Consider the following 27716-nt stretch of genomic DNA (forward strand, 5'->3'; position numbering starts at 1 on the left):
ATTATCATTATTATTTTTTAAAAATCCTTCGACTATATTGTAACTTTTATCTGTTTTATTCAGTTCATTTTGAACGTTCGGCTAGACTACAGGATCTCCTGCCTGCTCTGTATTTTCAAACGAGAATTTGATGAGAACAACCCACAAGGAGACAACACTGCTATTCAGAATGGATCCAATAATGTCACAGGTCCGATGCCAGGTGTGAAACTCTTAACCTTGTTAATTACATTATTTAACATATATGTATATAATTATAAAGAACTTATTTGAAGTATTTTTTCTTTTCTTTTTTTTAAGGAAATTTTGACTTTGAAAACATTGAGGAACAAGCAGAAGGGATCTTTGGAGGAAGGTGATTCTTAAATTGGATTCTTAAGTTTTTTAATGGGCTTTAATTGCCTGTAGTAAGTTTTTTTTAATAAAGTAAAATTGAGGTAGTGTTTGTCATTTTTTTTGTTTAGTGAAGAAAACACCCCACTAGACCTGGATGACCATGGTGGTCGCACTTTCCTGCGGGTCCTTCTGCACCTGACCATGCATGACTACCCGCCCCTCGTGTCTGGAGCGCTTCACCTGCTCTTCAGACACTTCAGCCAGAGACAAGAGGTCCTCATGGCCTTCAAACAAGTAAGTCATCCACACCTGATTTTAATAGCAAGTCCTCTGAAATAATTCTAATAACTTGACTTTTTACAGATGAAGTTAAATTTGATGAAAACATTAAAAAAAAATTTTTTTGTTAAACCTTAAAAGGTCCAGCTCCTGGTGACCAGTCAGGATGTTGAGAACTACAAGCAGATCAAGTCAGATCTGGACCAGCTGCGTTCTATTGTGGAGAAGTCTGAACTGTGGGTTTACAAAAGGCAAGGAGAAGATGGGATGGACGGAGATGGCCCCTCAGAATCTGACAACAAAAAGAAGGTACGCTGAAAATTTGAATGTGGAAAGGTTTTCCTGAATGTAGAGTTATTATTGAAAGGACTCATAATTGATTCTTGATTTACAGGGAGATTCAGACAAGAAGAAGACTGAAAGTACCAGCAGTTACAACTACAGAGTTGTAAAAGAGGTATAATTGTTTGCCTTTTAAGTTATATTTTCATTTTAGATTTACTGCTGATTATTAAAATGTTGCTTCTGTGTGTGTCTGTGTTTTTTAGATCCTGCTGCGCCTCAGTAAGCTGTGTGTCCAGGAGGGAAGCTCAGGGAAAAAGAGCAGGAAACAGCAGCAGAGGCTGCTGAGGAACATGGGAGCTCACAGTGTGGTGCTAGAACTCCTACAGATCCCCTATGAGAAGGTCAGACACTGAAACAGAATACAAATGCAGAATCGTTAAAAAGCTTTAAAGATCCTCATTGCTTTCCTTTGCTTGCAATTGTCCATTAATGTTACATAACTGAAAAGAAGCTCTGTATTATCTGCACCAGGGTGAGGATGTACGGATGCAGGAAATCATGAAATTGGCCCACGAGTTCCTGCAGAATTTCTGTGCAGGAAATCAGCAGAACCAGGCTCTTCTCCACAAGCATATAAACTTATTTCTCAACCCGGGGGTAAGCATCACAAGCATCTCACAGCTACTCCTTGGGCGAGTCGAAGACTTAAATATCCCAAAATACCACATATTGGGAAAATGTATGTTCTCTTCTGTTTCATTCCCAGATCCTGGAGGCTGTCACCATGCAGCACATCTTCATGAATAACTTCCAGCTCTGCAGCGAGATTAACGAGCGTGTGGTTCAGCACTTTGTCCACTGTACTGAGTCGCATGGTCGGCATGTCCAGTATCTCAAGTTTCTGCAAACCATTGTCAAGGCCGAGAACAAATTCATCAAGAAGTGTCAGGACATTGTCATGGCAGAGGTCTGTTGTTTGAGTAATGCTTGTGGTGTCTAATACAGGGGCGACAGTTTGGGAATAACACTGTACACTTGGCTGTGACTCTCTCCCACTCAGCTGGTAAACTCCGGCGAGGATGTCCTGGTGTTCTACAACGACCGTGCCTCATTTCAGACCCTTGTCCAGATGATGCGTTCAGAGCGGGATCGCATGGATGAAAACAGTCCCCTGATGTACCACATACACCTGGTCGAACTGCTGGCTGTTTGCACTGAGGGCAAGAACGTCTACACCGAGATCAAGTGCAACTCTCTGCTGCCCCTGGATGATATTGTGCGGGTTGTCACCCATGAAGATTGCATTCCTGAGGTATGGAAGACTTTTTCTTCACTCACTTTAAAGTTGAGTGAATACACTTTATTCTAGTTTATTCTGATCGAGAAGAGCATTGGGAATACATGTTTTTAAAAACTACCTTGATTACCAGTGCACTCATTTAGTTTCCAACAATCCAACAGGTGAAGATTGCCTATATCAACTTCCTGAACCACTGCTATGTGGATACAGAGGTGGAGATGAAGGAGATTTATACATCCAACCACATGTGGAAGCTGTTTGAGAACTTCCTGGTGGACATTTGTAGGGTAAGCCACAAAATATTTGACAATAAATAGACAGAGAATCCAGTCAGCACATCGTGAAGTGAACACACAGCAAGTTACCCGTCGGCCACATGCAGGAAGTCCGATCCAGTGGCCGTGTGTCATGCTAACGTCTCTTCTATCCTTGCTTAGGTGTGCAACAACACCAGTGACAGGAAGCACGCGGACACCATGCTGGAGCGTTATGTAACCGAAACAGTCATGAGCATTGTCACATGTTTCTTCAGCTCTCCTTTTTCTGACCAGAGCACAAGCCTTCAGGTAAAATGGGCATGTCTTTTTAATGTATTTTCCAAGCAGTTTTGCTACTGCGAGTCCTTTGTGCAGACTAGAAATCAGACACTTTCTCAGCACTGTTTGGGGGGAAAAAAAGGAACTGTACTCATGCATGTACCGTACATACCATGAAATGTAACGTTTTTCCCTTTACATAGCTGGCTCGTCATATATATGTAGCATGTAGAAAAGCGCTATATAAATACAGGCCATTTACCATTTATGTAAGTAATGTTAGCACTTCCCCAAATTTGATTTCCCAACTTTTGGCTGTGAATGTGAAGAAGTATTCAGTGTGTGGGTTTTTATATGGTCATAGTTTAGTCAGCACACAGACTCTGTTCTTCCCAGATCTGTGGGTGTGTTGCACAAGGTTTTGCTGGGACTTTGCTGGTGCAGATGATGTACTGATGCAATGTGGTTACTGTGTTTCTTAGACCTTGTTCTAGCCCTGTTTCTTCTCCCCCACGACTTTCCAATAAGTCATGACCAATAACCTCCAATTTCCAAATCCTTGGTACAGTAACTTTGAGGTTTTTTGTGTTAGACACTTGTTTCCTGTTATCTGTGTATGGAGCTTTTTTGTTGCTATTTGGTTCCACTAGAAAATGGCGATTATCCTTTATGCAACTGCACTTCCTGGGAACTACGCTCGCTAAAGTGTACCATTACGTGATAATTCCGCAACCCTTTTCCTTTTTCTCTTGCAACAGGCAGCCATTGTTGGAAAGATGACTGAGGTACTTATTGTACTTTAGGGCTGTGGCCAGGTAGAAATCTGTTGTACTCTCTGTTAAACACCGGTTTGGTTTGTTTTAAGGGGAATGCATGTGATTAGGAAGCTTGCCCAATGGATCTTAAGCTGTTAACCCGTCTGCCTTTGATGCCCTTATATGCACACGTTGTCACATCTACCACAAACTGGGTTATGAATTCAAGCTATTCAGAGAGCACAATAGTCACTCTGTGTGTTATTAAATATTTGTTAACAGTTTCCCTCCTTTACACCACGATTCCTCCTTCCTTCTTTTGTTGAAAGGCAAGATGTAATTAGTTTTCCCCCTGTCTTACAGACCCGTCAGCCCGTTTTTGTTCAGCTTCTTCAAGGAGTGTTTAGGGTTTACCACTGTAACTGGCTTAACCCTGTCCAGAAGGCCTCAGTTGAGGCTTGCATTAAAGTACTGTCAGACGTGGGTAAGATATTAAGACTAACACAGACTATGAACCTCTCAGTGTTAAAAAGTGGCGCATATTATATGTACTTTCTGCTTCTGCCTAGCTAAGAGCAGAGCCATTGCTATCCCAGTGGACCTGGACAGTCAGGTGAACAACTTGTTTGTCAAGTCCAACAATGTCGTGCAGAAGAGCATCCTCAACTGGAGACTGTCTGCTAAGAACACATCCAGGCGAGACTCCGGCCTGACCACCTCAAAAGACTACAGAAACATCATTGAGAGGCTACAGGTCAGTAGACGGTCTGTTGCTGTTTCAGTGTAATAAACTTAATCCATTTTCATCCATTTAAATTTTTTGTCTGCTTTATTTAATCGTAAGCCAAAAATCCTGTAAAATGAAACATAAACATCAATGAAAGCAATAAAAGCTATAAAAAAATAATGCAAACATAGACAGAAAAAAACACTGACTGCATTAAACATTGCTAAAGTAAATGCATTGCCTTTTTTTTTTTTTTTAACCAATCTTTTGAAAACGTTATTTTTAGATTGTGTACCTGTGTGTTCATAAAGAAGGCCAATATATCAGGGGGCACAGAAAGCAGTAAGTGCTTTTATGAAGCCCATTATCGACACATCAGATGGCATGGTGGTACGGGACATCCAGTTCTGTTAGTTGTGGTAATATGACCATTTGTGCCATTGTCAGTCTGGCACAGAGGAGCTCTCTTAAACAGGGTGTAGATGTCCTACATTTCCAAATGCACAGCATAAACATGCAGCTTTTTTGCTTTTCTCTCCAGACTGATTACATAAATGGATCTGTACTGATTCATTGTTTATAGTATTTGTGTTTTGCAGTAAAATTCAAATTTTCAAAAATGAAAGTTTTGCTCTAATATTGATGTCTTATCTTTTAGGGTATTTGGTATTTCTCTGAAGAAGAAGTGATTAAAATCTATAAAAGTCTCTTAAAGCAACATGACTGTCTGATATTTACCACAGGTTTTCTACCTATCAGGCAGTAGAATGAGTGCAGTGAATCTCCACTTCCTCTTTGGGTTTTTTTGTGGAAGAAAGTTAACACTATATGAAGACAGCTCGGTCTAGAAAAATGTGTGGTTTTAGCAGCAGACCATGTTGCTCCACCTTATTCTCTAGTAAGACATGACTCAGTATTCACTGGAAGACTGAAAAATCAAGCCAAGGATCAGTCTGCACTCTGCTGATACTACTTATGAAACCTTAGGACTTTTTTATCCTGTAATTCCAACGATAAAGCAAAGCTGTTTTGTTATGGAAATACATTTTCAGTGATGTTTTAGATGTTTCGTTCCTAATCCACCCATTTCTAGACGGGGTTTTATGTGGTTCCCACAACTGTGTACTTCCCAAATTCCTGTTGTCTTTGCAAAGACTGCTGGAGTTTCACAGCTTTAGTGGTTTTTCCCACCTCTTGATGTTCTCAAACTTCTTTAATCAGCACCCAACACGGAATCACTCATTTTCACAGTAATCATCACCAGGCGTGACAGGAAGTGCACTGCAAAAGGTGGCACGGTGGTGTTTATTATAGTGTGATTTGATGTGTAATGCACTGGATGTGTCCCTTCCTGTTTCTATATTAAATTAATATTAAAGCAAAATAATGTGAGGCTGACTGTAGCTGGATGTCTTTGAACGAAATGCAGGAATAGGAAGACTGTTTTAATTATAACAGTGTAGCTGTTTGCCATAAAACACAGTTCTGGGTTATTTCTAACCTTTGGTTCTGCTCAATAGGACATCGTGTCTGCCCTAGAGGACCGTTTGAGACCTCTGGTCCAGGCTGAGCTCTCGGTGCTGGTGGATGTCCTGCATCGTCCGGAACTGCTCTTCCCTGAAAACACGGACGCTCGCAAGAAATGTGAAAGTGGAGGATTCATATCAAAGTGAGTCTAAAGTTGTCTGAACCACTTCCAGTGCTGTTGCTATTTTTGGAACGCTTTTGGAAGTCCCCTTGTAACCACTCGCATGTGTGCATTTGTAGTTTTGTCGTGTACCTCAAACGTGAATGGAGACAAGCATCTTTGTCAACCTGATGAGACTAGTTTTTCAGCAGAGGAGGGTCTGTAGCAGGGCCAGGAGCGTGCTTGTTGTTGTTTTATTTCCTAGATATTCATGTGGTTCTGCACAGTAAATTTGTTCCTCATAATCAGTTCTACTGTAACATTCTGAAACGTCTGAAGGTGAAAAAGCAGAGAAAACTATCTCAACTGTGGCTGCTGGCATCAGCCTGCACTGGCTTTGGGGAATCACTTAGTCTTTAAGTTTTCTGTGAACATGAAGCATCTGCTGTAGTCAGCTGAAGTCATTTTCTTAAATCACCGTTTTCAGTTATGCCCAAGGCACCTAAATATGCTTTAGACCCATAACTTCCAAGTCTCTTGTTTAGAACGAGGATAATCACTGTGTCATAGAAATGATTTCTGTCACTGTGAGACTTGAAGTATATAGAGTTTTGGAGGAAGGTGATGAGTTCATCAGTCTATTTCTATTGTTTGTGCTGATTCTGCCCCCCCGCCCCTGTTCTCTTTGATCAGACTGATCAAACACACCAAACAGTTGCTAGAAGAGAACGAGGAGCGCCTGTGCATCAAAGTACTGCAGACACTGAGGGAAATGATGTCAAAAGACCGGGGCTATGGGGAGAAGGTATGTTCCTCCTTCATTCCTGTTTCTCATTCTCTGGTTCTAGTGTTGCACAAGATTCTCCCACACACGAGTTAAAATGTTACAACACTTTTCTGACATGTCAGGATGTTCTGCATCAAAACCTAGGGTAAGACACGACATCACAGAGCAAAAAACAAAACTGAGTGTTCTCTGCTTACCTCTGGAGCCTCTGTAGAACACAAAAAAGTAAATGACTCATACACAGCGAACGTCATCAAGTCTTTCATTTGATATTCCTGCAGCCAGGGCAGTTTGTGATTTTTCTTTTCTAGTTTTAGTGCTTTTAAGAGTCTGCAAAAAGTAATGATAAAAAGATTCCCATGTTGCTTTTCTCCTTAAATTAAAAAAACAAACAAAAAACAGTGTTATGTGTATCAGCTTTATTAACTCTATTAACAATGTGCATGATCCAACATTGTCTCTCAACCATTTTACGCACCATTCATTGGCTACTAATGATCACTTATACTAATCCTAAATAAATTGTCTCAACTGTGCCAACTTGTTTTCCAGTAAAAGGAGTAAAAGCGCTTTAATATCAGATGAAAACATTAAAACAACTTTCAAAAATCTTTTTGCTGTTTTTAACTGCTAAAATAAAACTATTTTTATCTAGATTTGCTGCCAGGGAATTTGTTGTACGTTACCCTGTGATTTATTCACTTTTTTTAATTAGTTTTTTTGAGTGCTTAGTAATGACTGGATTGTGTGTGTGTGTGTGTGTGTGTGTGTGTGTGTGTGTGTGTGTGTGTGGCAAGCAGAAAAAGTAAGAAGCTTGTAAGGGATCAGGTCCTAATTGTTGCATGGGAATGGTTCCTCAACAGATGGATAATTGAACATCAACATATGGTTATTTCAAATCGGGGCTCCTCTTTGCCTTTTTTAGAGATTAAAAAAATAGTTAAATCTGATATTTAACAGGGAATGATGGCTAACGTCCCTTTGAGTTTGGTGTAAGAATCTATGAAGCTTCAAGAACATTTTAATCAGGCCAAGTAAGATTAACAGGAGAGCGTACTTTAATCACAACAGTCTCATTTTATTGGTTTGCATACTGAACCTGTTTGGTCCATTACAGACTGAGCTCATTCTGGAAAGAAATCTGCTTGCTTTCTTTGTGATGAAAGCCCTTCAGAAAGGGCTTTATTTTTTTTTTTGTTAGTTAGTTTTTTTTGGGGGGGGGGGGGGGGGGGGGGTTTGTGGTGTTTGAAAATGGTTAAACTTTTTTAATTAGATCTTCAATTTCAACTTCAAAATCTGCTGGATGGACTATTTCACGTTTTATTGTTTAACAAAACTCAACCATAACTGATAAAATGAAGACATTATTTTTGTGTTGATAAACGGGGAGGGAAAGAAAACAACTGGTTGGGGGAAAAATACTAAATATTTCACCTTCTCAACCAAACTGTGTTTAAAAACAAAGACTTGCACTTTTATAGTCAGTTCTCTTAACATGAAAATATTTGATGCAATACAGTGATGATGTAAAAAAGGTGTCTTTACTGCAATTAACTTGTTCTGTTTTTGAGCCTTGACAGCCCTTTCTTCGCCCTTTTTCACTAACCTGACATGCTGCGTCTGTGTGTGGGTTTCAGAGGCTTTACATTTGCACACTTGTTACAGAGCTCTAACTCACTAATCTAGCTCTACTAACTCTCTGCCTCCTATACTTCTTCTCTTGCAGCTGATTGCCTTTGATGATGAAATGGATGTGGCTGAGGTTGATCACTTTACTTACTATTGCGATGTTCATTTGTCTCCCACTAACAGCATAGATGTGCTTGTGTTTCACGTAGGCTTTCTAGCGTTTCAATCCCCCATCTGTGTCAGCAGCTTAGTCCATTTCCCCGCCGTGTGCCTGTTAAGAGTTGCTCCTGAATTTCATGGAAATAAGTAGCATAATGCTAAAATGTCTGCCTCACAAACTCTATATGGCCAATAGTACTGGGCCACCAAAACAGCTGCCGGGCCATGGAAACCCACGAAGCTCACGGTGCACAGTTTTTGTGCTGATGTTAATGCCAGAGGTGCATTGATCTCTGAAGTTAGTGAGTCATGTATCTTTTATGCACGTCAGCACTTGGTGAAGTTACAGAGTGCAGCTACCAAGTACTGCAGCTCAGCAACTTCATGGCTGAGTTTTTGTGGTTCCTAAACACTTCCACTTTGCAGTGATACCATGTGCAGTTAATGCTGGAATATACAGCAGGGGAAAAATTTCACTTGTTGCAACTGCTTTTTGCAATGGTGGCTTCCTATTACAGTACCACACGTGAATTCAGTAAGCTTGTAATATATATAAATATTTGTAAAGGCAGACTGCATTTTATTCAGCTGTGGTAATGGGACTGAGGTGTGGCCCAGTGCTTTTGTCAGTATACTGTATGTGCTTTTGTGCCATGCTGTACTTTGTTCTATATTTTTTTTGAGTGAACTGTTTAGGTAAAGACGTGTTACATTTGTAGAATATATCCTACAGGATCTTACTGTTACTGTTATTTTTAAATAACATAAGTTAACATATTTTGGTTAGACCCTGGATTGGTCGTGTTAATTTTGGGGTCTCAAGACGAGACTGTGCTTATTGAATAGATCTTTTGTGCATGTGGTTTAAAGCTGGGTGTGAAGCATCCACCTGCTAGAATTTGAATCGTCTTCCTCGTTGCATTGTGCCCTTTTTAAAGCACTGTCTGCTGTCATTGCTACAAGTTTGTGGACTGTCAGAACTGCATATCCAGTAGAAGTCTGCAGAGACATGGATGTAAAGCATAACTTGGTTCAAACTTTCTTGAAGTAGTTGAGAAATTCGAGAGACATTTTATAATCAATAGTTACTAATGTTTGGATATAGCATGTATACAAAAGTTATCCATCCATCAAACAACGATTATATTTTTGTGCAGGTTAAATTTTTTGTTTAACTCTGTACTCGTATTTTTTTAAAGATAGCTAATACAGGCTCCTCGATAAATGTATTCATTCAGTGCGTCACTGTCAGCACACAGGCGGCTTAGCAGTAACATTTGTAAGGCCATTTTGTTACACTGCATTACATCGTAGAGCTGTTTCTATTTGTGGCACGAGTCACTCTAAATGTCGCACAGCCCCCTGATGATGGATGGTGATAAGATGGCATATTTTTTCTTCTAAGCCCTTTGCCACAATTACAAGAGCAGGTGTGAGTGTATATTTAGCTGGGGATACTCCATCTATTAGCTTTGTAAAACAGGCCATCGGGCCGTGTGGCCTTTTAAAATAGCTGATGAAACATGTTTCTGCTCTCTGAAGATTATGGGTGCCGCCACAACCACAACATATCTGAAATGTTACTTCAGACCAGTATTGCGAAAAGATTACTATTTTACACGAATGTAGATGTTTTGTGAGGAGTTTCGTTTTATTTGATGTTTACAGCTAAACTTACAAATCTTTTAAGCTCATTTTGTAGGAGTTATTCACACTTTGCTCTCTCTCCTACTGACCTATTGCCAGATCTTTACTCATACTAGATGTCTGTTCACCAGCCTTCAGCTTTCTCAGGCTAGCTGCTATAGTTTAGCCATTTTAAGTATAGAACTGTGGGTTCTAGACTCAGTTTTAGGGCTATAGTATTGCTTTAATGACTGTATTGTTGCTTTAAATTGGTACAGTCTTCTTCGGTTTCTGGCCAGGGTTATTGAGCGTTTCAACATGTGCCTCCCAGCATTGGAATTTCTTTAAATATTTAAAAGAACTGGAACCAGATTTAAAGTGTTTTATTGTAAAGCACTTTGTATTTTTTTCCAATTCTGCTCTAATTGGATAAAAAGACCTGAACCCATTTCTCTGCTTCACTGGGTTTTTATCGGGACTTCTGCTGGCTTTCATCAAAGCATCAAAGTTAATTCTTGACCTTGTGATTCACGGTTTGATTTAAAATGTACTGAAACCTTAATGTTCTGAATAATAGAAAGCTTATATATCTATATGTTTAGCCTAGTTGGGAGCTTGTATTGTAATCACTAAATTGATTAAAACTGAAAGTATTGCACGGGAGGAAGCGTTTCTGTGGCAGCAGGAAACACTGAAGTTAAAAGCACGCCAACATCACAATAGCCACTTAATCCAGAGTGTGGTGCAGGGCGTGCGTCTGTGTGTAAGAGAAGTGAACAAAGCTGTTAAGTAAGGAAATGGAGAAATTGTCGGAAAGGGTCTTTCCAGAGTTGCAGGAAGCAGCATGCTCTCAGTTTCTCTGTTATGTCTCTGTCTTGCTTTCCCTCCTTCCCTCTCTCCCCGTATATACTGCTCAAGTGATGGAAATCCCCAGCTTCCACAAAAACAGGGCTGTTCTCACAGAGCACCACTTTGTTTCATCAACTCCTCCCACGTGCAGCATCCTAAGAATGTCCACACACTCGGCACATGTTCTCTGCCACTCATTCGCGTTAACAACAGCATGAAGCGGCGTGGCTGATGGCTGGCAGCACGTCTCTGGGTACTCAGATTGATGGCAGGAAGGCAGACGGGCCAAAACCCCAACTTCCCCTCATCAGCAGCAAGATAAACTGCCATTATAGCAGTTACGTAACTCAAGTGTGTAGCCTGCTGCTGCTCCCTGACCTTTTACAACACACCCCCTCTCTTTCAGAATCACCCACCCAGAGACCTCTAGGAATGAGTGCAGCTGTTAGTTCACTACTGTCTGACAGACTCCATTGTGCTTCTTGTTGCTGCACGCCCAGACGCTGTACTGGATTTTGCATATCCAGTCAGGCTGATGAGGGAGCAGGATCAAGTGGAATGACTTTTCACCCATTAGGAATAGCTTATCTCATTCTTCCAGAAATAGCAACGTGATCAAATGCAAGCCGGGAGAAAACAAGACCTGACCAGCTAGGCGGACTCATTGTCAGGCCTTATCACATCAATCGCTGCGCGTTTGTTCTCGCTTCGTGTGCACGGCTTTCGTTTGAGAGGCTGCACGAGCATAAGGGGGCGAGATGGAGATCATTTCTCCTTCTAATTCAGGTGATACAGAGAGATTAGCTGAGGCCGAGCGTGTAACCGGACACGAAGGTTATATAAGGGAACTATTTCTTTGCGGTCTCTCTGTGTGGGCGCAAATGTCTTTTTCCAGTTCGCCAAATTCTTTTTGTCCACCGTCAACCCATAACAGTCTCTTCATTATCTCAGCCAATCAGAGTTTGTTTTTGGGAGGTTTTGAGTTTACTATTTCCTCTATTTTTCTTGTGCATTTTTTTTTGTCACCACATTGTTTCCAATCCCCACACAAACATTGTTTTGTCTCTTTGCCTTTACCTACTTCCTCTTTTAGCCTTCTCTGTATTTACCAGTTGCCACTCCCATCATTCTCTCTGCCAAGCTGCCTCAGATAGCCTGCTCCTGTCCTCATTTATCCTTCTGCCCACTACAGTGACTGAATTCTGGAGACTCCGAGCTGCTCTGCTTTTTCTTCTCAACAGGGGGAGCTGCGGACGTTTCTCAGCAACAGGCTGCGCTGTCCCAGTTTCCTTAACTTAAGTTGCACGATTCTTGGGCTCAAGCCAGCTATCAAGCAGCAGTTACATAAGAGCCAAAAGCATTTTTTTCCCCCTCTCTGTTTTCCTGGAATTTCAAACTCTCCACTGATGTGTGATCTCCAGTGGTAATTGGAAATAAAAGCACTTCAGACACGTCTTCCAGGAGACAGTAGGATTGCTGGAGCTCAAGTTAGGTTAGACGGACTGCCATGAGAAAATTGAGGCCTTAACTTGGGTAGTAATGAGCACATGGTACAGGGCCAGCTTTCTACTCCCGGTAAACTTATAAAAATATAGAAAAAATAGATAATATAGCTCCATCTAATCCTATGTAGGTTTAGGCTTTTAGTTCTAATATTCTTAATAGAGAGATGGTTTGAAAACTGACTCTCGAGAGAAAGTGCAACAGATTTTCCTGGTCACTGAGACCATGTGACCCTTGCTGCCACTATTTACTGCAAGTGTTCACAGTGCCATTGTGTTTATTTGCCAGGCCTCGCCTCTGTAGTCATTTTAATCACACATTCTGGAAACGTTAAAAATGCTGGCAATTATAGGGTCGGGCTGTCCTCACGGTCAGATTTCGATGCACGTGTTAGTTTTTGAAGTATATTAAGAGAAGTTAGTTTTGCTACTAACTAGCTGCTGAATATAACTTAAGTTGCATGATGTGTGATGCATCACCGTTCTTCTGTGGAAGTCAGTGTGTTGACATTAAAGGAGGCTTGATGCAGGGAAATTCCTGTCCAGTTGCACAATTAATCAGCATAAAGCAGCATGACTGGTAACCCAGTCATGACCGAGAGAGACAGAAACAACCCATGTTTGGTTGTGTATTTGTTATTTAGTCTTTTTTTTTCTTGCATTATCTGCAGTGAGGTGTGTGTGTGTGTGTGTGTGTGTGTGTGTGTGTGTGTATAGACTTTTATTTTAACTCATTTAAGGTAAATGTCTACAAAGCGTCTCTGTACAATTATGCCATCAAAGTATTCATTGTTTTACTATGTGGTAGGAAATTATTAGCATTTCTGTTATTTTTTTTATTTATTCTTTTTTACTCTTTCTCTCTCTCTGAATTTATTATGTATCTGTTGGTTTGAGTTGGTTTCATTACTTTAAGATATGTATTGAAAATATGTTGTACTTTTTGCATCTCTGACCATGCAATACATACATTTACTGTTCAAACAGCTAGCATGGGAAAGGTTTTGTAATTTTTTACTTTTTTAATTACTTTTTTAATTTATTAATTTATTTTTAGGCAATTTTCCAATTGTAACAATATGATTGTAACAATATGATTGTAGTCAAACCAAGCATATCATGACTATGGTTTGAAAACACGCTCAGTCATAAATATCTCTTGTTATTTCTTTTTATCCTTAGAAGAATCAAAGTGTGCATATTTGCTTCTGCCATCTTTGGTTTGTAATGTTATTATCATTTTATTAAGAGGGAACCACAGAATACCAAACACACCAGTGTTGCTTTAATAACCAGCAGTCTGTGGTGAGGTGGGGGCAACTGAGCTTTTGCTGTTTTGCTGCGATGTGGTAATGCTGCTTATCACTCATGCTCTGTCATCAAGCAAACCCTGAGAAACACTTAAAAAAAACAAAAAACAAACATCATTTTGTGTCTGCTTTCTCTGCTCCTGGCTCTTTGCACATTGATGATGAATCGTTGACGTTACTGGTAATAGAAAGTTTTGGTTTTGGAAGCTGCTCTTGGAGATGGAGTGACCTAACTAATCCGACTACTTCTAACCCCAACTAACTGCGTCCTTTTATTTCCAATCAGCTGGCACCGCCACCTGAGCCCGAAATCCCGGCCGAGGTGTGTTTTACTCATATTGGCCCATTGCCCACTAACATGCGTCAGTACTGATCATCACTCATACTCATGATTGGCCACCATCCTGTATTATTTGTGCTGTGCGTTTTCCAGATCCTTATTTAAACAAAGAAAAGTCACAACCTTTCCTTATGCATTTCCACTTTTATCTCCACCCCCCGCCCTTCCTGCATCACCCCTCTGCCGCTGCTGCTTCTGTGGAACTTGCTACATATGTGCCCTTGTTTGCATACAGTCTTCCGCTTCTCTACTCATCCTTTCCTCTCTGCCTCCGTCATTTCTCCCATCCGCTCATCTGTCCTTCTAGCTCTTTGATGAAAGTCCAATTCACTGACCTCCTTTCATTGGGGTTGCTGTAAGGGTGGGGTGGGGGTTGGAGTCATGGGTGAGGTGTTTTTCCATGCCAGATTGGTGCTTACAGTGTGTGTCAGTAGCTCACTGCTCTGTTATGTAACCTGAAGTGTTTCTTTTCTCATGGCTCATGGCTTGTTTCTTTCCCTCCAGCAGTCTATCATTCTTTTATGTAAATAATTTAGGCACTTTTTCCACTGTGAGCGTAAAGTAATGAGGGAGGTAGTCTGACAAATGGTTATAATTTTAGATTTTAAAAATGTACGATTTTTACTTCAAAAACTTCTTGAAGGTGTTAAAAAAAAAAGCATGTCAGTCCTCCTCTGCATGAAGCCCTGCACGCCTTTGACTCGACCTCACATCTTCCCTGACACAACCACTTCCCTCTTAACTGCATGATCAATTTTGCACCCAGTTTCCTGCATGCTTGTAAAGTAACTAATTTGCACTGTATTGACACCCTACTTTTGTTTTCCCCAACTTTCCTTTCCAACCTTTTTGTTTCTTTCTTATTTTAATGCTTTCTGCTAACTCACCTCACCTTTAAGGAGCTTGATCCCAACCAGCCGCTGAAGCAACTGGAGGATCAAAGGAGGGTAGGTAAAGAGTTTGGTTTGCTGTGGTCTGGCACAGGCCTGCATCTTACTGACTGACTGATTGTGATGCCCTCACTGTTGCACTGCTGCTACAGCATGGCACTCACTCACTCCCCTCCCAGTTATGACACAAAACATGTGACAGAGATCAGCCAGGAAACACTAATGTGGGTTCTCAGTCTGCGCTTTGTGTTTGCTACAGACTGACACAGAGGTGACACACTGCTGTGATTTACATACAAGGCCGAGGGTTAATGCATATGTTGAGACCGAGAAAGAGCACAATGTCAACTCTGAACATCACTGAGGTCAGAGTGCAAGGATCAAATAAAAAATGTGTGTGTGTGTGTGCTCTATTTTTTCCCAGGTGGACATCTTGATAAGATTCATCTTTATTTAATTTTTTTTTCTCTTTCTTTCTAAGTTTTGTTTTACTTGCACAAAAGTTCAAGGCACGTGTATGGCCATAAAATGCCATAAAACACCAAGATGACATGAAAAACCAAAAGGAAACCTTTCAAGTGAAGCGAGGAGATTTCAGAAATTCATTTTACAAAATGAAGTTTCATTTTTGGTTTATGTGGAATCTTGTAACCCTTTATGGCTTTATGTTGTGGCTTTGTGTATGTAGGACATACTACTATGAGTGCAATTCTGTATCAATTTGATAGTCTTGTGTCAGCATGGTAACTCTGGGTTCAACTTCCATTTCTATAGCAGAAATAGATCTTCATCTCCTAACATTCATTTTCCTGGTAGGGAGAGGCTCTGCGGCAGATTTTGGTCAATCGATACTATGGTAATATCAAAGCTGGCCAGAGGAGAGATAGCCTTACAACCTTCAGTAACGGCCCACTCACGCCTGGAGCGCAAGGGAAATCACCTACAGGTTTGTGTAACGATGCTCTACGTGTCTGTGTGTCTACATGGTTATGCTGTAAAGATAAGATGAAATGAAATGATTTACTTGGGGAAGGTGGGACAGCGCTGCACACCCAACATAAAAATTAGATCCCTAATAGTTTTTAGCCTGCCAGCTATAATATATGACTGCTAGCTAGAAACACATGAAAAATTTCAGCTTCAGTTGTGCAATTATGGAAATGTGGTTTTAAAATAAAGTTCAATAATTGGGTAGAGCTATTAAATAATTAGGTTTTCAGCTCCTGTAATGAAATCTTTCAACCATTGCAGTCTGCTTCAGCTATTTATCTCCATCTATCGCTGCATAGCTCCATCTAGTTCTATTAAACCGTTTGTTTTGATAGCTGCAGTCATTACAGTTTCATTAGGAAATAATTATTTATATCCAAGTCAAAGCATGTGTGCAGAAGCTTCTGTAAAAGTAATTTTATTTATTTTTTATTCAGATATTTTTTTAAACTAAACAAGCTGCTTAAAAATTACTGTTTTGATGAATTACATGGGAAAATACAGTAACAATGCTCACACAGAGTTTTAACCTAATTAAAAATAAATAAGTAAATTGATCATAGACTAATCTGACCACATTTTGTTTGTCAGTATTCAAAATAACTTTACCCAGAAAGACTTTCTCTCTCCCCCTCCTTTTTTTTATTATTCAGTATTTTTTTAAATAGGTTAATTGCTACTTATTACAACCAGATGCTCATGTACATAAATGAAATGTTATCAAATGTACCTTCTTAAGGAGGAAAACTTTTAACTTTGACAATAATAAAAGAGTTTGTGTCATTTAACTCTTTACAGAGTAATTGGTTTTTGTCAACAGTCTAAATTATTTACAAATTCGCAACAAAGTATTTACTGATTATTTTACATTCCTTATAATGCTGGAAATATTTCTGTTAGTTGCACAGATTACAAGGAAAAGTGAGTGAGTGACAGTTTCCAGTGGGTAGCAGTCAACAGAGCGTGCTCCGAGCATTGTGTTGGAACATACTTTGTAAATGTTGTATTTTAAACTCAGCGCCCACATTCACAGTCATTTACCTGATAGACGCTGTGCATTTGCTTGAAAATAGTAAAGGACAACACGGCAAATGTTGAATCTGTAATGAATTTTGAAATTGACATTTACCACTGTCTTAAGTCTTCAGTGTTTAGGAACTGAAGAGACTCATTGCTGTAGTACTGAAAGTGATTTCAGGTGCTCAGGCTGTCTTGGTCCTCCGTTGTCATACTGCTTCGGATTTTTTGTGAAGCAGTGGAAACGGGTAGGCTGAACTGTGGCTCTTTAACTTTGGATACATTTTAGAGGTTGAGAATGTGGGTTGGCGTTGTGTTGTCAAAAAAAGCAAGCGCTTAACTGAAAAAGCCATCATCTGAATGTTAGCATATTTAAAAACAAAAACAAAAAAAACCTGTTTATTAGGTCAAATTAAAGCCATCAAGGTCATCTTCTGCTGCCACTCTGGACTCTGAGCTTTGCTTATTTTCCCATTGCATCTGTCTGCTTGCACTTGTACCACTGCCATGCCTGTTTCTTCTCCACTGTGGCTAAATAGTGAGCCTTAAACTTGAATTTCATTTCTGGAAAATGGACATAGTTACAGGGAGGCAAATCTGGTGAGTAAGGCAAGTGGTGAACGACATTTGGGCCAAGGAAGTTGCAGTAAAACTCTTCTTGGCTGTCTGAATTTCTGCTTCTGGTTAAGCTTCTGACCAGTGGGCCTAATTAGTAAAAATATAGTTATTCACTTCACCTTAGTTAGGCCTAAATGACAGAGAAAAAGCAGCAGTACTTCCGGAACTGTCATATGTGTATACATTTTTTTTTTTTTAACTTACCGTAACAATAAATAAATAAATAAGTAAATAACCTTTGTATTTTTTTTTATGGTCCATTTAAAAAAAAAAGAAAAAAAAAAAAAAGTACATATAATTTATTGTAATATATACTGCTGGCATCCGATTTGAAAATGCCTCAGTTTGCCTCAATGAAACTGAATAAAATGTCCCTTTATCAACATTTAATATTTTGCCATTTTGATATTTGCAAAGAAATATACAGTAAAGTATAAAGGATTTGCAAATGTGTCCTTAGTTATTTACCAAGGGTCTCACCAAATCAGGAATTTGTACAGGAAACGGTTAAAGTGGTATTTTTATCCCCCCTCACTCTTTTTGCTTACATGAGATTGACATTCATAAATTTTATAGATTATTAGTAAGTGACATTTACCTATTCCAGTGAGTCACGCCGTGTCTCTCATCAGCGATGACTCATATTTGGTCTATAATGCTTTAGAAGGCATGAAAAAAAAAAAAAAAAGATCTTATTCACAGCTGTGGCCTTGCACTGCTTTAAGCCCTTGGACCTGAGGGGCTCTGCTATTGAGCGTACTGGCTCTGTCTCCCGCATAACGCAGGTCGTGTTGTTGCCAGGCGACCAAAGAGCCAAGCTCCATCTAGAATGGGATGTGTTGTTGATTCAGTGACTCGCCCAGCCAGAGACGGCTCTGATGGGTGCTGTTATCTCACCAGTTCTTCTCTTACTGGCTATGGTTGGCAGCAGTAGGAGTTAAAGTACCTCAGTGGATTAGAGACACATCTAACGTGCTTTTTTTTTCTTTTCTTTTCTTTGAGTGTGTGGTGGCTGAAAAGACACCTGTGGCTTATTACATGACTCAAAATCGCCTTACTTCCTCCTTACCCAATAGCATCTTAAATAAAATAAACCGAACTGAAACAATTGCTCGTGATTGAATCAACCACATGTAGATTTTTAAAAATATAATTATTAGGAATTTCCCAAATGTCATTGTGATTTTAGCTATATTTATAAGCTAAATGCACAGCACTGTCCGCCGTGTCCACCTTTTAAAAACACACAAAAAGATACAAATCCTGAAATTAAAAAAACAAATACCTGTGCAACCAACAAATATCCAAACAAGGACTCAAAGAACACAAACCTCCGCCACAGTAGCTCACTGTCTCTGCAGTATTTACTTTTAAGGGAATAATTAATTAATTTGTGTGTGTGTGTGTGTGTGTGTGTGTACATACACATACACATACACATATATTGACAATACACAAGAAGAAGTAAGCTATAAGGCTTTTTTTGTTTTTGCCGGTCATTGTCGGTCATTCAGTTGCCCTTGAATACCTTGGTGGGGCTAAAAACTTTACATCCCTACAAAGTTTTAGCAGACTTCAGTCAAAACTTTTTAAGCTGTCATGTTTACAGACATAATGTCAGAATGATGTTCACACTAAAACATAATGTCCTTGGTAGAGGTAATAAGGGTATAACCCAGTGTTTATAGTATCTCTCTGGTTATTCAGGTTGGTCTGAAGGCCAGCAGTAAACTGTTTTGCGTATGCACTAAATACCTGATACTAACAGTCACAGTAATCCACCTGTATTCATGTTTGATATCCCACTCTCTTTGTTAGTTGAGCTAGTTTACAGAGTTCCTAAATAAATTCTGCACTAAATGTTCCCTTTCACTCAGTGTCTAGATCATAGGTGTCAAACTCTGGCCCGCGGGCCAAATGTAATTAGGCTGCGGGCCAAATTTGGCCATACCAAAGCCATACCAAATTACTATTAGAGCTGGCCTACTGGTATTATACAGATAATATATATATATATATATATATATATATATTGTTTAGTATTAAGCTTTGCTTGTTCCATATTCAGTTTTCCAGCAAAACTTATTTGAGTCCATAAGAAAAGATTCATTCTTATATCTGGAGGAAGATTTTTTTTTTCAATAAATATTAATGTTCGCCCACGACTTTGTTCCAGTTTTGAATTTTGGCCCACTGTGTATTTGAGTTTGACACCCCTGGTCTAGATAAAACTGCTGCTCTTTGTACTTTGATGGAAACAGTGAAGGGGAATGATCGGGCTTCTGACTTCTTTGCCCTTAGTTGTCAGCTCTGGGGTCGGAGGTCGAGGGGAGCTGAGCTTAGCGGAGGTCCAGTGTCACCTGGACAAAGAAGGGGCTTCTGATCTGGTCATTGACCTCATCATGAACGCCACCAGCGATCGGATTTTCCAAGAGAGCATATTGTTAGCCATTGCACTCCTGGAGGGTGGAAACACAGTCATTCAGGTAAGTGAGGGGGAGTGGGTCACAGGGTTCACAAGTAAAAGTTCACCACTTACAAGTCTAACCAGCAATTAAATGCACTGAAGCCTTTCCCTACACAGAGGCATGAGCAGAATCTCAATAAGATGCTATCTCATGTGTTCACCCGCAATGTCAAGAATTTAAGTCGGTGCTGCTCTGCTGCTGTCAACATAAAACAACACAGGCTAAAGATGCCTTCAGGAAAAGGGCGCATATTTGTTGTCAGAGTATCCGCCTGACTGTATTTTAAAAGCTCGACTTCACAACAATACAGAAAGCATGTTGTTGTCACATTTTCTATGTTTAAAAAAAAAAAAAAAAGCTCAGGCCAAGAACCAGAAAGGAAGATGAACAGTAGCCTGCTGGGAGATGTCCGAGCTGTGCAGCCAAGCACGTCATCACCTCTCTACTGTCAGGCAGGGGTTGCTACGGCAACACTAACTCTTTGCAAACCTCACAGAAAGCAGGATGAGAGTGGAGAAAACCACTGTGTACTATTGCATTATTTCAGCCTTGCGGTGTGTCTGTATGTCTGTGTGTCTGTGCATGTGTGTGTGTGTGTTTGTATGTGCATGCTGCTCATAAGCTGTCTATCAGAATATTCTGGTTTTGTGGTTTATGCATGTGTGCTCTAGTATTTGTGTTGCATAAACAAGGCTGTTGCATAATAGCCTCCTATTTGCATAGTATCGTTACCTGACAAGGCCTGACTTTGTATGCAAAGGCTCTCACATGACTCCTGTTACAAAAGCTGCTGCCTCTCTCTGTGTCTAGGTGAATAATACACAGAGCCCCAGTCCTTCTAACAGACTCCTATCTGGGTCATGTTTTGCTCCTTTTAAGAGGGCAATGAAAGGTGTGATCCTTAAAGGCCTTGAAAGAGAGCCGTTAAATTTCATACAGTCTTTGCTGCTACCTTTGGAAAGACCTGTAGCCTTCTTTAGGATTGCTTTTGTAACTTTTTAAATTCTGGGCATAATTAAAAAGCTTGATGTCCACTACTGAAAGCAGTCTGTAGCTTACTTTTGTTGCTTTAACTGCAGCTTTCAGTGAGTCTCTTGTGCACATTACAAGTGTAGAAGCAGTTTTGAGCCGTTAGTAAATGTATACATTTCTACCTGTGACACCTACTGTGACGAGGCCTACACTTGCTGGTACAGAAGCACCTCAAAGTGAACCTGATAAGCAAAGCAGTTCATGATCTTAAATAAGAACATTTTTATCAAGTAAGGTCCTGTTTTGAGTTAATGTGTTTTTCTGCTTCCTTGGAATGATGCTGGGACAAGTAAGCTTTGTTGAGGAGTCATGTATGATCCAAAGTTAATTTACAGCATATCAGCAGATGCATCACATTTTCCTGTCTTACACAACGATTGGTTGCCTGCCCTTCTTTTAGGACAGAAGGGTTCTTGTTGTCTAAATGAAAAGCAGGACAACAACATGGCCCCAGATTTCTCCAAGAAGGCTGCTTGTTTGTTTTCTAGGTAATCCAGGTTTGTAGCCTAGCCAATGGAATTTCTAGAAAATAAATAAATGAAAGAGGGAGAGAGACACAGAGAGAGCGCACGCTTCCTTTGCTTCAGAAAGGGTTCACACAGGGCCCAGAGCTCTGTGCTAGCTGGACTTAATATCACAGCCCTGAGAGAAGGAGTCAATGTCTTAGTAAAGACAGAAAGAAATGGGTCATAGCACAGTCCTACCTGTCTTTTCTTCTACCCAGGCGTGTCTGTCTGATGAAAGTAGAGCTTTAGAAACTGGAGATCTGAAACATCATGCTTTCACCGAGTCATGGGAATCCAATCTAGGCCTGTCAAGATATGCCAACTTTGTTTAGTAACACCTAGGACTCACTGATGTCACCGATGCACCTCATCAAACACGCAACTATTGGTAGACGAACAAAAGATGTTTTTGATGCATTGTCAGTACATTTTTAAGCCTTTTTGTATCTACTTATCTACATATCTACCCAAAGGGCAGAGCTGTCACCAGTAAGTAAGTCAACCCCGCATGTGTTCATACTCATGTTCAGCAGTCACGTAGCAGGCGTCTCACTATGTTGGTCTAAGTGAGAATAAGATCTTCACTTTCAAATACATAAAGTAACAACATTTATTTTAAGTAAACAAAATCTGCCAACTTTACTTCTGTCAATTTTGTCTGACAATAAAATGACGCACTGCCTGTCTTGTGCAGCATACATGCTGTAGGTCTAACATTACTTTTTGACCTACATAACTCTCATATTATGACCAAAACCTGCACAGCTCACCCTGGACAGGATAACATGTTGCCTGACACGTATGCTCGTGCCCTCCAGGTGGTTCAGAGATGAGCAGTAAAACACTGTGACAGCCCCTGAGTAATTTTCAGCTTGCACACAGCAAAACTAGAGCGATCATAAAACCTCACTCGTGCATACTCAAATGCACACTTCATGAACACATGTACGCAGCCATACTGCAGGTTATACTTAGAGACTATAAAGCTTATTTGATAAACAGCCTTAGAGTTTGTGGGAGTGTGTGCCTATGTGTTATGTAAGAGACGAAGTGTAAAGTCTCTGCTTCTCCGAGCCCCCCATCCATCTTGTGATCGCTGTCATCAGGACCTCAGATCCCTAACTGTCACAGGCACGAACAGGTGCGACTGCTCTTACTCAATAGGCTTGTTGTGGCACACCGCTGCCCTCAGCCCCCTCCAAGTGTGATTTTACCCCCTCCCGCCTCTTCTCGGTTCAGTTTCACTTCACAGCTACCTCTTGGAAAGCTTTAAAAAGATTCTGCAAAGTGAGTTTCCAGGCATCGGTGCCCTCAGCATACCAGCTCTCGTTTAACTGCGGCGTGGGCAAGGAAATTACTGTTTAGATCCCAGTTTATAGTTTATGGAGGTCCAATTATTTCAGTCCTGCCATGTGTACCTTTTTCTTTCAATCATTACTTGCTGAAGTCACTGCATACATTTTTAGACTGTGTGGATGGTTGCCCGTGCAGATTTCTGAGAAAACGCAATCACGTGTAGATTGCTTTGATTTAAACCTGCTATCTGGAAGTCTTGTTATAGCTTCAAAGAGCAGATCTCTGTGGATACCAGCTGGGCGGTGGCAGAGTACGCAACTGAAGCCCTCCAATAAGCACAGAGATGGCTTTGTCACTCACCAAGGTGTCAGGCTGCAAAGGCGGGAGATGGATAAAAAGAAAGGGAGAGCTGGTGGTATAAACAGGCCTTACATAACCGGCTCGTGTTGATGCCAGAAGCTGGGGTAGCAGCTGACGGGAAATGGAGGGAAAAGTAGAAGTGCAGAATAATCAGACAGGAGGGCCTGCTGTGCTGTCCTATTGATTCTGTAAGATAGGAGGAAGATTTCAAGTCAACCTAAAGCAGCAGAATCAAAACTGCTTCCAGGAGGCTTATTGGCTCTTTAGTGGGAGACGTTTAAACTGCCTCAGATGGCAAACAGAGACTCACTAGGTGATGGCAGTTTTCTCTACAGAATGACTCAGCAGTCAGCAAAGAAGCTGCAGCTAGGCACATTCTTCAAAGGGTTATAAAAGTTGTAACCGGGACTTTTTTTTTAAAGTTAAAATCTTTCAATTCTATCTCATCGTGGCACACGATAGCTAGCTCTGCTCTCTCTCTGCTAGGAAGTAAGCCACAATGTGGCAGTTAGCATGTGGTTGGACCTGTACTCTTACTCTCTGACTGCTTCCCAAGTACACAGATAAGACAAAACTTGAGTTCACACCCACCTAATTTACTGTTTGCTCCACCTCCAACAAGCTGTAGCTACTCAGCACCGATAACCAGATCTAAAGCCTTATTGTTTATGAGGTCCTACAATCCAGCAATAAAGATGCGATCCATGCCAAAGTGTTGCAGTACAAGTGCAAGAAAGGATTTAAGTCTTTATACAAACCCATTTCATTGTCTAGGTGTATCCTTATTAGTGTTGCTAATTTAGCCTGCAACATGTGTATAAATGATTATCTGAGTTAGGCTTGAGATCCTGTCATATTGAAGGAAATTGGACTCACTTATTGAGTGAATTGCCATCTAACAATGCTGATTTAATAAGTACATCTTCCTGTCAGCTACAGAGCTGTAGAGTTGCTTAGCAAAACAGCCTTTAACTTCTAAAAAATTGGAAATATCTAACAAAGGAGTGTGAGTAAGCAACTTGTGCTGTCTTTTGACAGTTTTTAATGTTTTTAACATGTCACAGGTGTCCAACCCTGACTGTGTGCAGACAGGAAAACAGCTGCTGCTTGCTGTTCAGTAAAAATAACAAGCAAGTGTTGACAAAATACTTTTCTTCACATTAGTGGAGAAATTGAGTTTTTATGGCCGCAGTCATGAGTTCTGTTTAATATAGTTATCTTGTAAAGCTGCTGTCCTGGAGCTGTTGTTGGGAGAAGTCTGCCTGCTTGCATAAGTCTGACTTTTAATCAGATCACTATCAGTGAATGACCCTCGTCAACAACACGATGTTAACGGCTTGAAAAAGAAACTGTTGCATAAAGGAAGGGACGGAAACAACTTAATACACTGAGTGCTCTGCTCCTCTTGGGATTTGAGTCAGGTGATTTTTGCAGAAAGATGTCTCAACAGTTGTCTTGATTTCCTGCGCATATGTTGCTTATCTCATGCAGCGTAATGCACTGCTGATGTTGTACTGTTTCTATGCTTTGCTCCTTTTTCCTCAAACTTAACTGAGTTTAGCTAAACCTGGAGAGAGTCTTATGTAACAGACTTTGAAAGCTGCCCCAGAATCTCAGTACGTGATAACTCCTGCTTGCATCAACCCCACCTCCCACTTTCGGACCCTTTCTCCACCTCCCTCTCACACCACACGCTCACTTCGTGCCGCTCTGGCAGTGAAAAGTAGGGCAGGGTTTTCCTCTCTTCCTCTCCCGCTCCCATTTTCTTTCTCCCTCACTGCTCGCCCTCTGCGGCTGATGTAACAGTGTTGGCGCTCTGTGCCCTCACTGTAACCACTCAGCTGATTACAGGTCTTATGTAAGGAGGGATTGTTGAGAGGAAAATGGGACATAACATATGAGCCTGTTGCAGAAAAACAACAGCTCCATGTAACAGGGCTTTCAAGCCAGATTGGCCTTTGCGTAGCTGTAGGTTGCAGAATATTTCCTTTGCTCCAGTATGAGTAAGAAGTTTTTGAGGAAAACGTCTCGTGTTTCATGTTTGAATGCTTATAAAAGCAAAAAGTAATTGCTTTTTTGCCGTTAAACAAATGCACTCAGCACGAGTGAGCCCTACTCTATGAACACGTTTATACAGCTGTGTGCATTTTCCTGCTTACATGTACGCTCGTGTGAAGTACAGGTTGCACGACAGGTTGTGTAGTTGCTTCTTTTGGTGTGTGCATGTTTTTAAATGTGGCTGCATGCTAATCCCAGAGCTCGTCTTCGTTTCTGCCCTTGGTCATGTACTTGTGCATGTTAAGACCCATCTGAGTACTCTGGGTGCCAGAAGCAAGTTCTGATAAGGAGCAGAGAGCAGATAGTGTAAAATCAGGTGAGCCTTTAGAGCATGTTTTCCTGGCACTGTGAGAGCAGGATTATATAACTAATTCTCACTAAACCTCTGGCTAAAAGCGCTGCAGAACAATTAGCAGAGACAATGATAAGAAATGCCAATAAGAGATTAAAATGCGTTTAAAATATTGGTGTAAATGCCGATTTTTATGTAAACACTATAAGGTAATTAAAAACCTATAAGGATATTGTCTGAGCGACTCGTATTATTTAATTTCTTTCTTTTGTGTCTCCACCCCAGAGGTCATTTTTCCATCGTTTAACGGGAGACAACAAGTCTGAGAAATTCTTTAAAGTGTTTTATGAGCGGATGAAGCTGGCCCAGCAGGAGATCAAAGCCACTGTGACTGTCAATACCAGTGACCTGGGCAGCAAGAAAAAGGACGAGGAACCACCAGACAAAGACACACCGGCACGCAAGAAAGGTCAGCGGACAAGTGTTGGTGTTACCAACATAACAATAGGCTAGAGAAGGAAGTGTTTGACTGCATTGTCAAATAAGTCACATATGACACTATGAAAAACTGGAAAAGCAAACCTCTGCTGCACTCTTCGTACGAGGCAGTAGATCCGTTTCTTCATTATTAATTATAGCCGTGTACAAAATTATTATTTATCACATGTATCATTTCTACATGTCTCTGTATGTGTAAATGACAGCAAGGATCAGTACATAAATTCTTAACTTGTCAAGTGAACAGTCATTGTAACCGTTGTCTTGTCCAATGGTCTGTGGTGTTTGACTGCCTCTTCTTTACCTGTGGTTAGTGAAAGATATGCCGGTAGTGGCGATGGTGACTGAGGAAGTGAAGGAGCAGCTAGTTGAGGCCTCTGCGGTCACCAAGAAGGCTTACACAACTTATCGTCGTGAGGCCGAAGCCGAAGAGCACCAAGCTGCAGCTGATGGCTCTCCTGTTCCAACTGCTGATAAGAGCCAGGAAGAGGGCGAGATGAGCGTTACCATCACTATCATGCAGCCCATCTTGCGCCTCATGCAGCTGCTGTGTGAGAACCACAACAGAGAGCTGCAGGTCAGCCATCATCAGACCAGCTTGTGATTATAAGTCCTTTATTTATATATACGACACTTACTGACACTGTCACTTTATCAGTGCTGGTCATCATGCCCTTTGCTGCTAAAGTATTTATACCATTCTCGATACTGGTACTCAGGTTGTTTCACTCCTACTTATTATATTATTTTATTACTTGCTATTCTGTTTGTTTAAAAATATATATATATTTATTACTTTAAAAAAAAAAGCTGTTTCTTCATTATTTTGGTTCTTTTCGCTCGACCGTGTGTACATAATTTTGTTCCACCTCATCTTAACATGATGCGAATGACAATAAAGCTCCTTGAATCCTTGAATATATATACATATAATATATAGGCTGCCATGGGCTGATGGGAGCAGGGTTAACTTTTTCTGTCCCGTGTTCTGAATTTCAGTCATCACACCATCTTATACAGAAATGAAACTGTTGAAAATAGGCACCAGTTGCAGAACTTCCTGACACAGTCTTGTATGTGCTGGTCTGGTTTCACTATGATGAGTGTGCTCGTGTTTGGTAGTGGCTAGCTCCGGCAGCCCAGACAGAAAACTTCCTGCTTGCACTGATTCTTGCACTCCAAACTGGGACAGGCCTTCATTAAATGCTGGTTGGCTCTGTGCTGTCTCTCCCATTCTGAACCTGTGTAGGAGCCAGATATTGATTTACCGCTAGCCTCGCTGCACAGATGATCAGTTCACTGAGATGTTTGTGTTCTTTCCAAAGACGTCACTGCAGTAATTGTCTTGCTGCCGTATACAGTAGGTTTGGAAAAGCCATCACGACTTTTTATATTTAGTTCTTACGTCAGCGAGAAAGAGAAAATGGTTTAGATTACCTAAGTAGAGGAATTTCTCTTTTGCCAACCATCTCTGCAGATTCCAACACTCTCGTGAATCATCTCATATTAAATCTCTTGGTTTTACCTCATGCCACATCACATATATTTTAATTTTGTGACTAACTGTTAACAAAGTGTTTATGTTTCCCTACAGGGGCTTTTAAAGTTTTTGATGAGATGAGTCCAAGTAAAGAAAGATTCCAT

At 40.6% G+C, this 27716-nt stretch overlaps 1 protein-coding gene across 1 annotated transcript in view; it reads left to right on the forward strand.

Annotated features, from left to right (window-relative positions):
• Positions 1-27716, forward strand: part of itpr1b (inositol 1,4,5-trisphosphate receptor, type 1b) — a 79617-nt gene that overhangs the window by 25847 nt on the left and 26054 nt on the right. The window contains exons 25-48 of the mRNA XM_085353789.1: positions 64-202; positions 301-355; positions 465-630; positions 757-924; positions 1010-1072; positions 1164-1301; positions 1432-1557; positions 1667-1867; positions 1961-2212; positions 2362-2487; positions 2638-2766; positions 2940-2957; positions 3495-3521; positions 3855-3975; positions 4061-4245; positions 5739-5887; positions 6539-6650; positions 8359-8394; positions 13994-14029; positions 14947-14994; positions 15754-15883; positions 19864-20048; positions 25860-26043; positions 26387-26649. Of these exons, the coding sequence (XP_085209915.1) occupies positions 64-202; positions 301-355; positions 465-630; positions 757-924; positions 1010-1072; positions 1164-1301; positions 1432-1557; positions 1667-1867; positions 1961-2212; positions 2362-2487; positions 2638-2766; positions 2940-2957; positions 3495-3521; positions 3855-3975; positions 4061-4245; positions 5739-5887; positions 6539-6650; positions 8359-8394; positions 13994-14029; positions 14947-14994; positions 15754-15883; positions 19864-20048; positions 25860-26043; positions 26387-26649 (3057 nt within the window). The remainder of the gene's footprint in view (positions 1-63; positions 203-300; positions 356-464; positions 631-756; positions 925-1009; positions 1073-1163; positions 1302-1431; positions 1558-1666; positions 1868-1960; positions 2213-2361; positions 2488-2637; positions 2767-2939; positions 2958-3494; positions 3522-3854; positions 3976-4060; positions 4246-5738; positions 5888-6538; positions 6651-8358; positions 8395-13993; positions 14030-14946; positions 14995-15753; positions 15884-19863; positions 20049-25859; positions 26044-26386; positions 26650-27716) is intronic.

The sequence above is a fragment of the Diplotaxodon limnothrissa genome, linkage group LG5 (assembly GCF_057381915.1).
Source record: "Diplotaxodon limnothrissa isolate DT_005_m linkage group LG5, D_limnothrissa_male_GT1.1, whole genome shotgun sequence".
Taxonomy (NCBI): Eukaryota; Metazoa; Chordata; class Actinopteri; order Cichliformes; family Cichlidae; genus Diplotaxodon; species Diplotaxodon limnothrissa.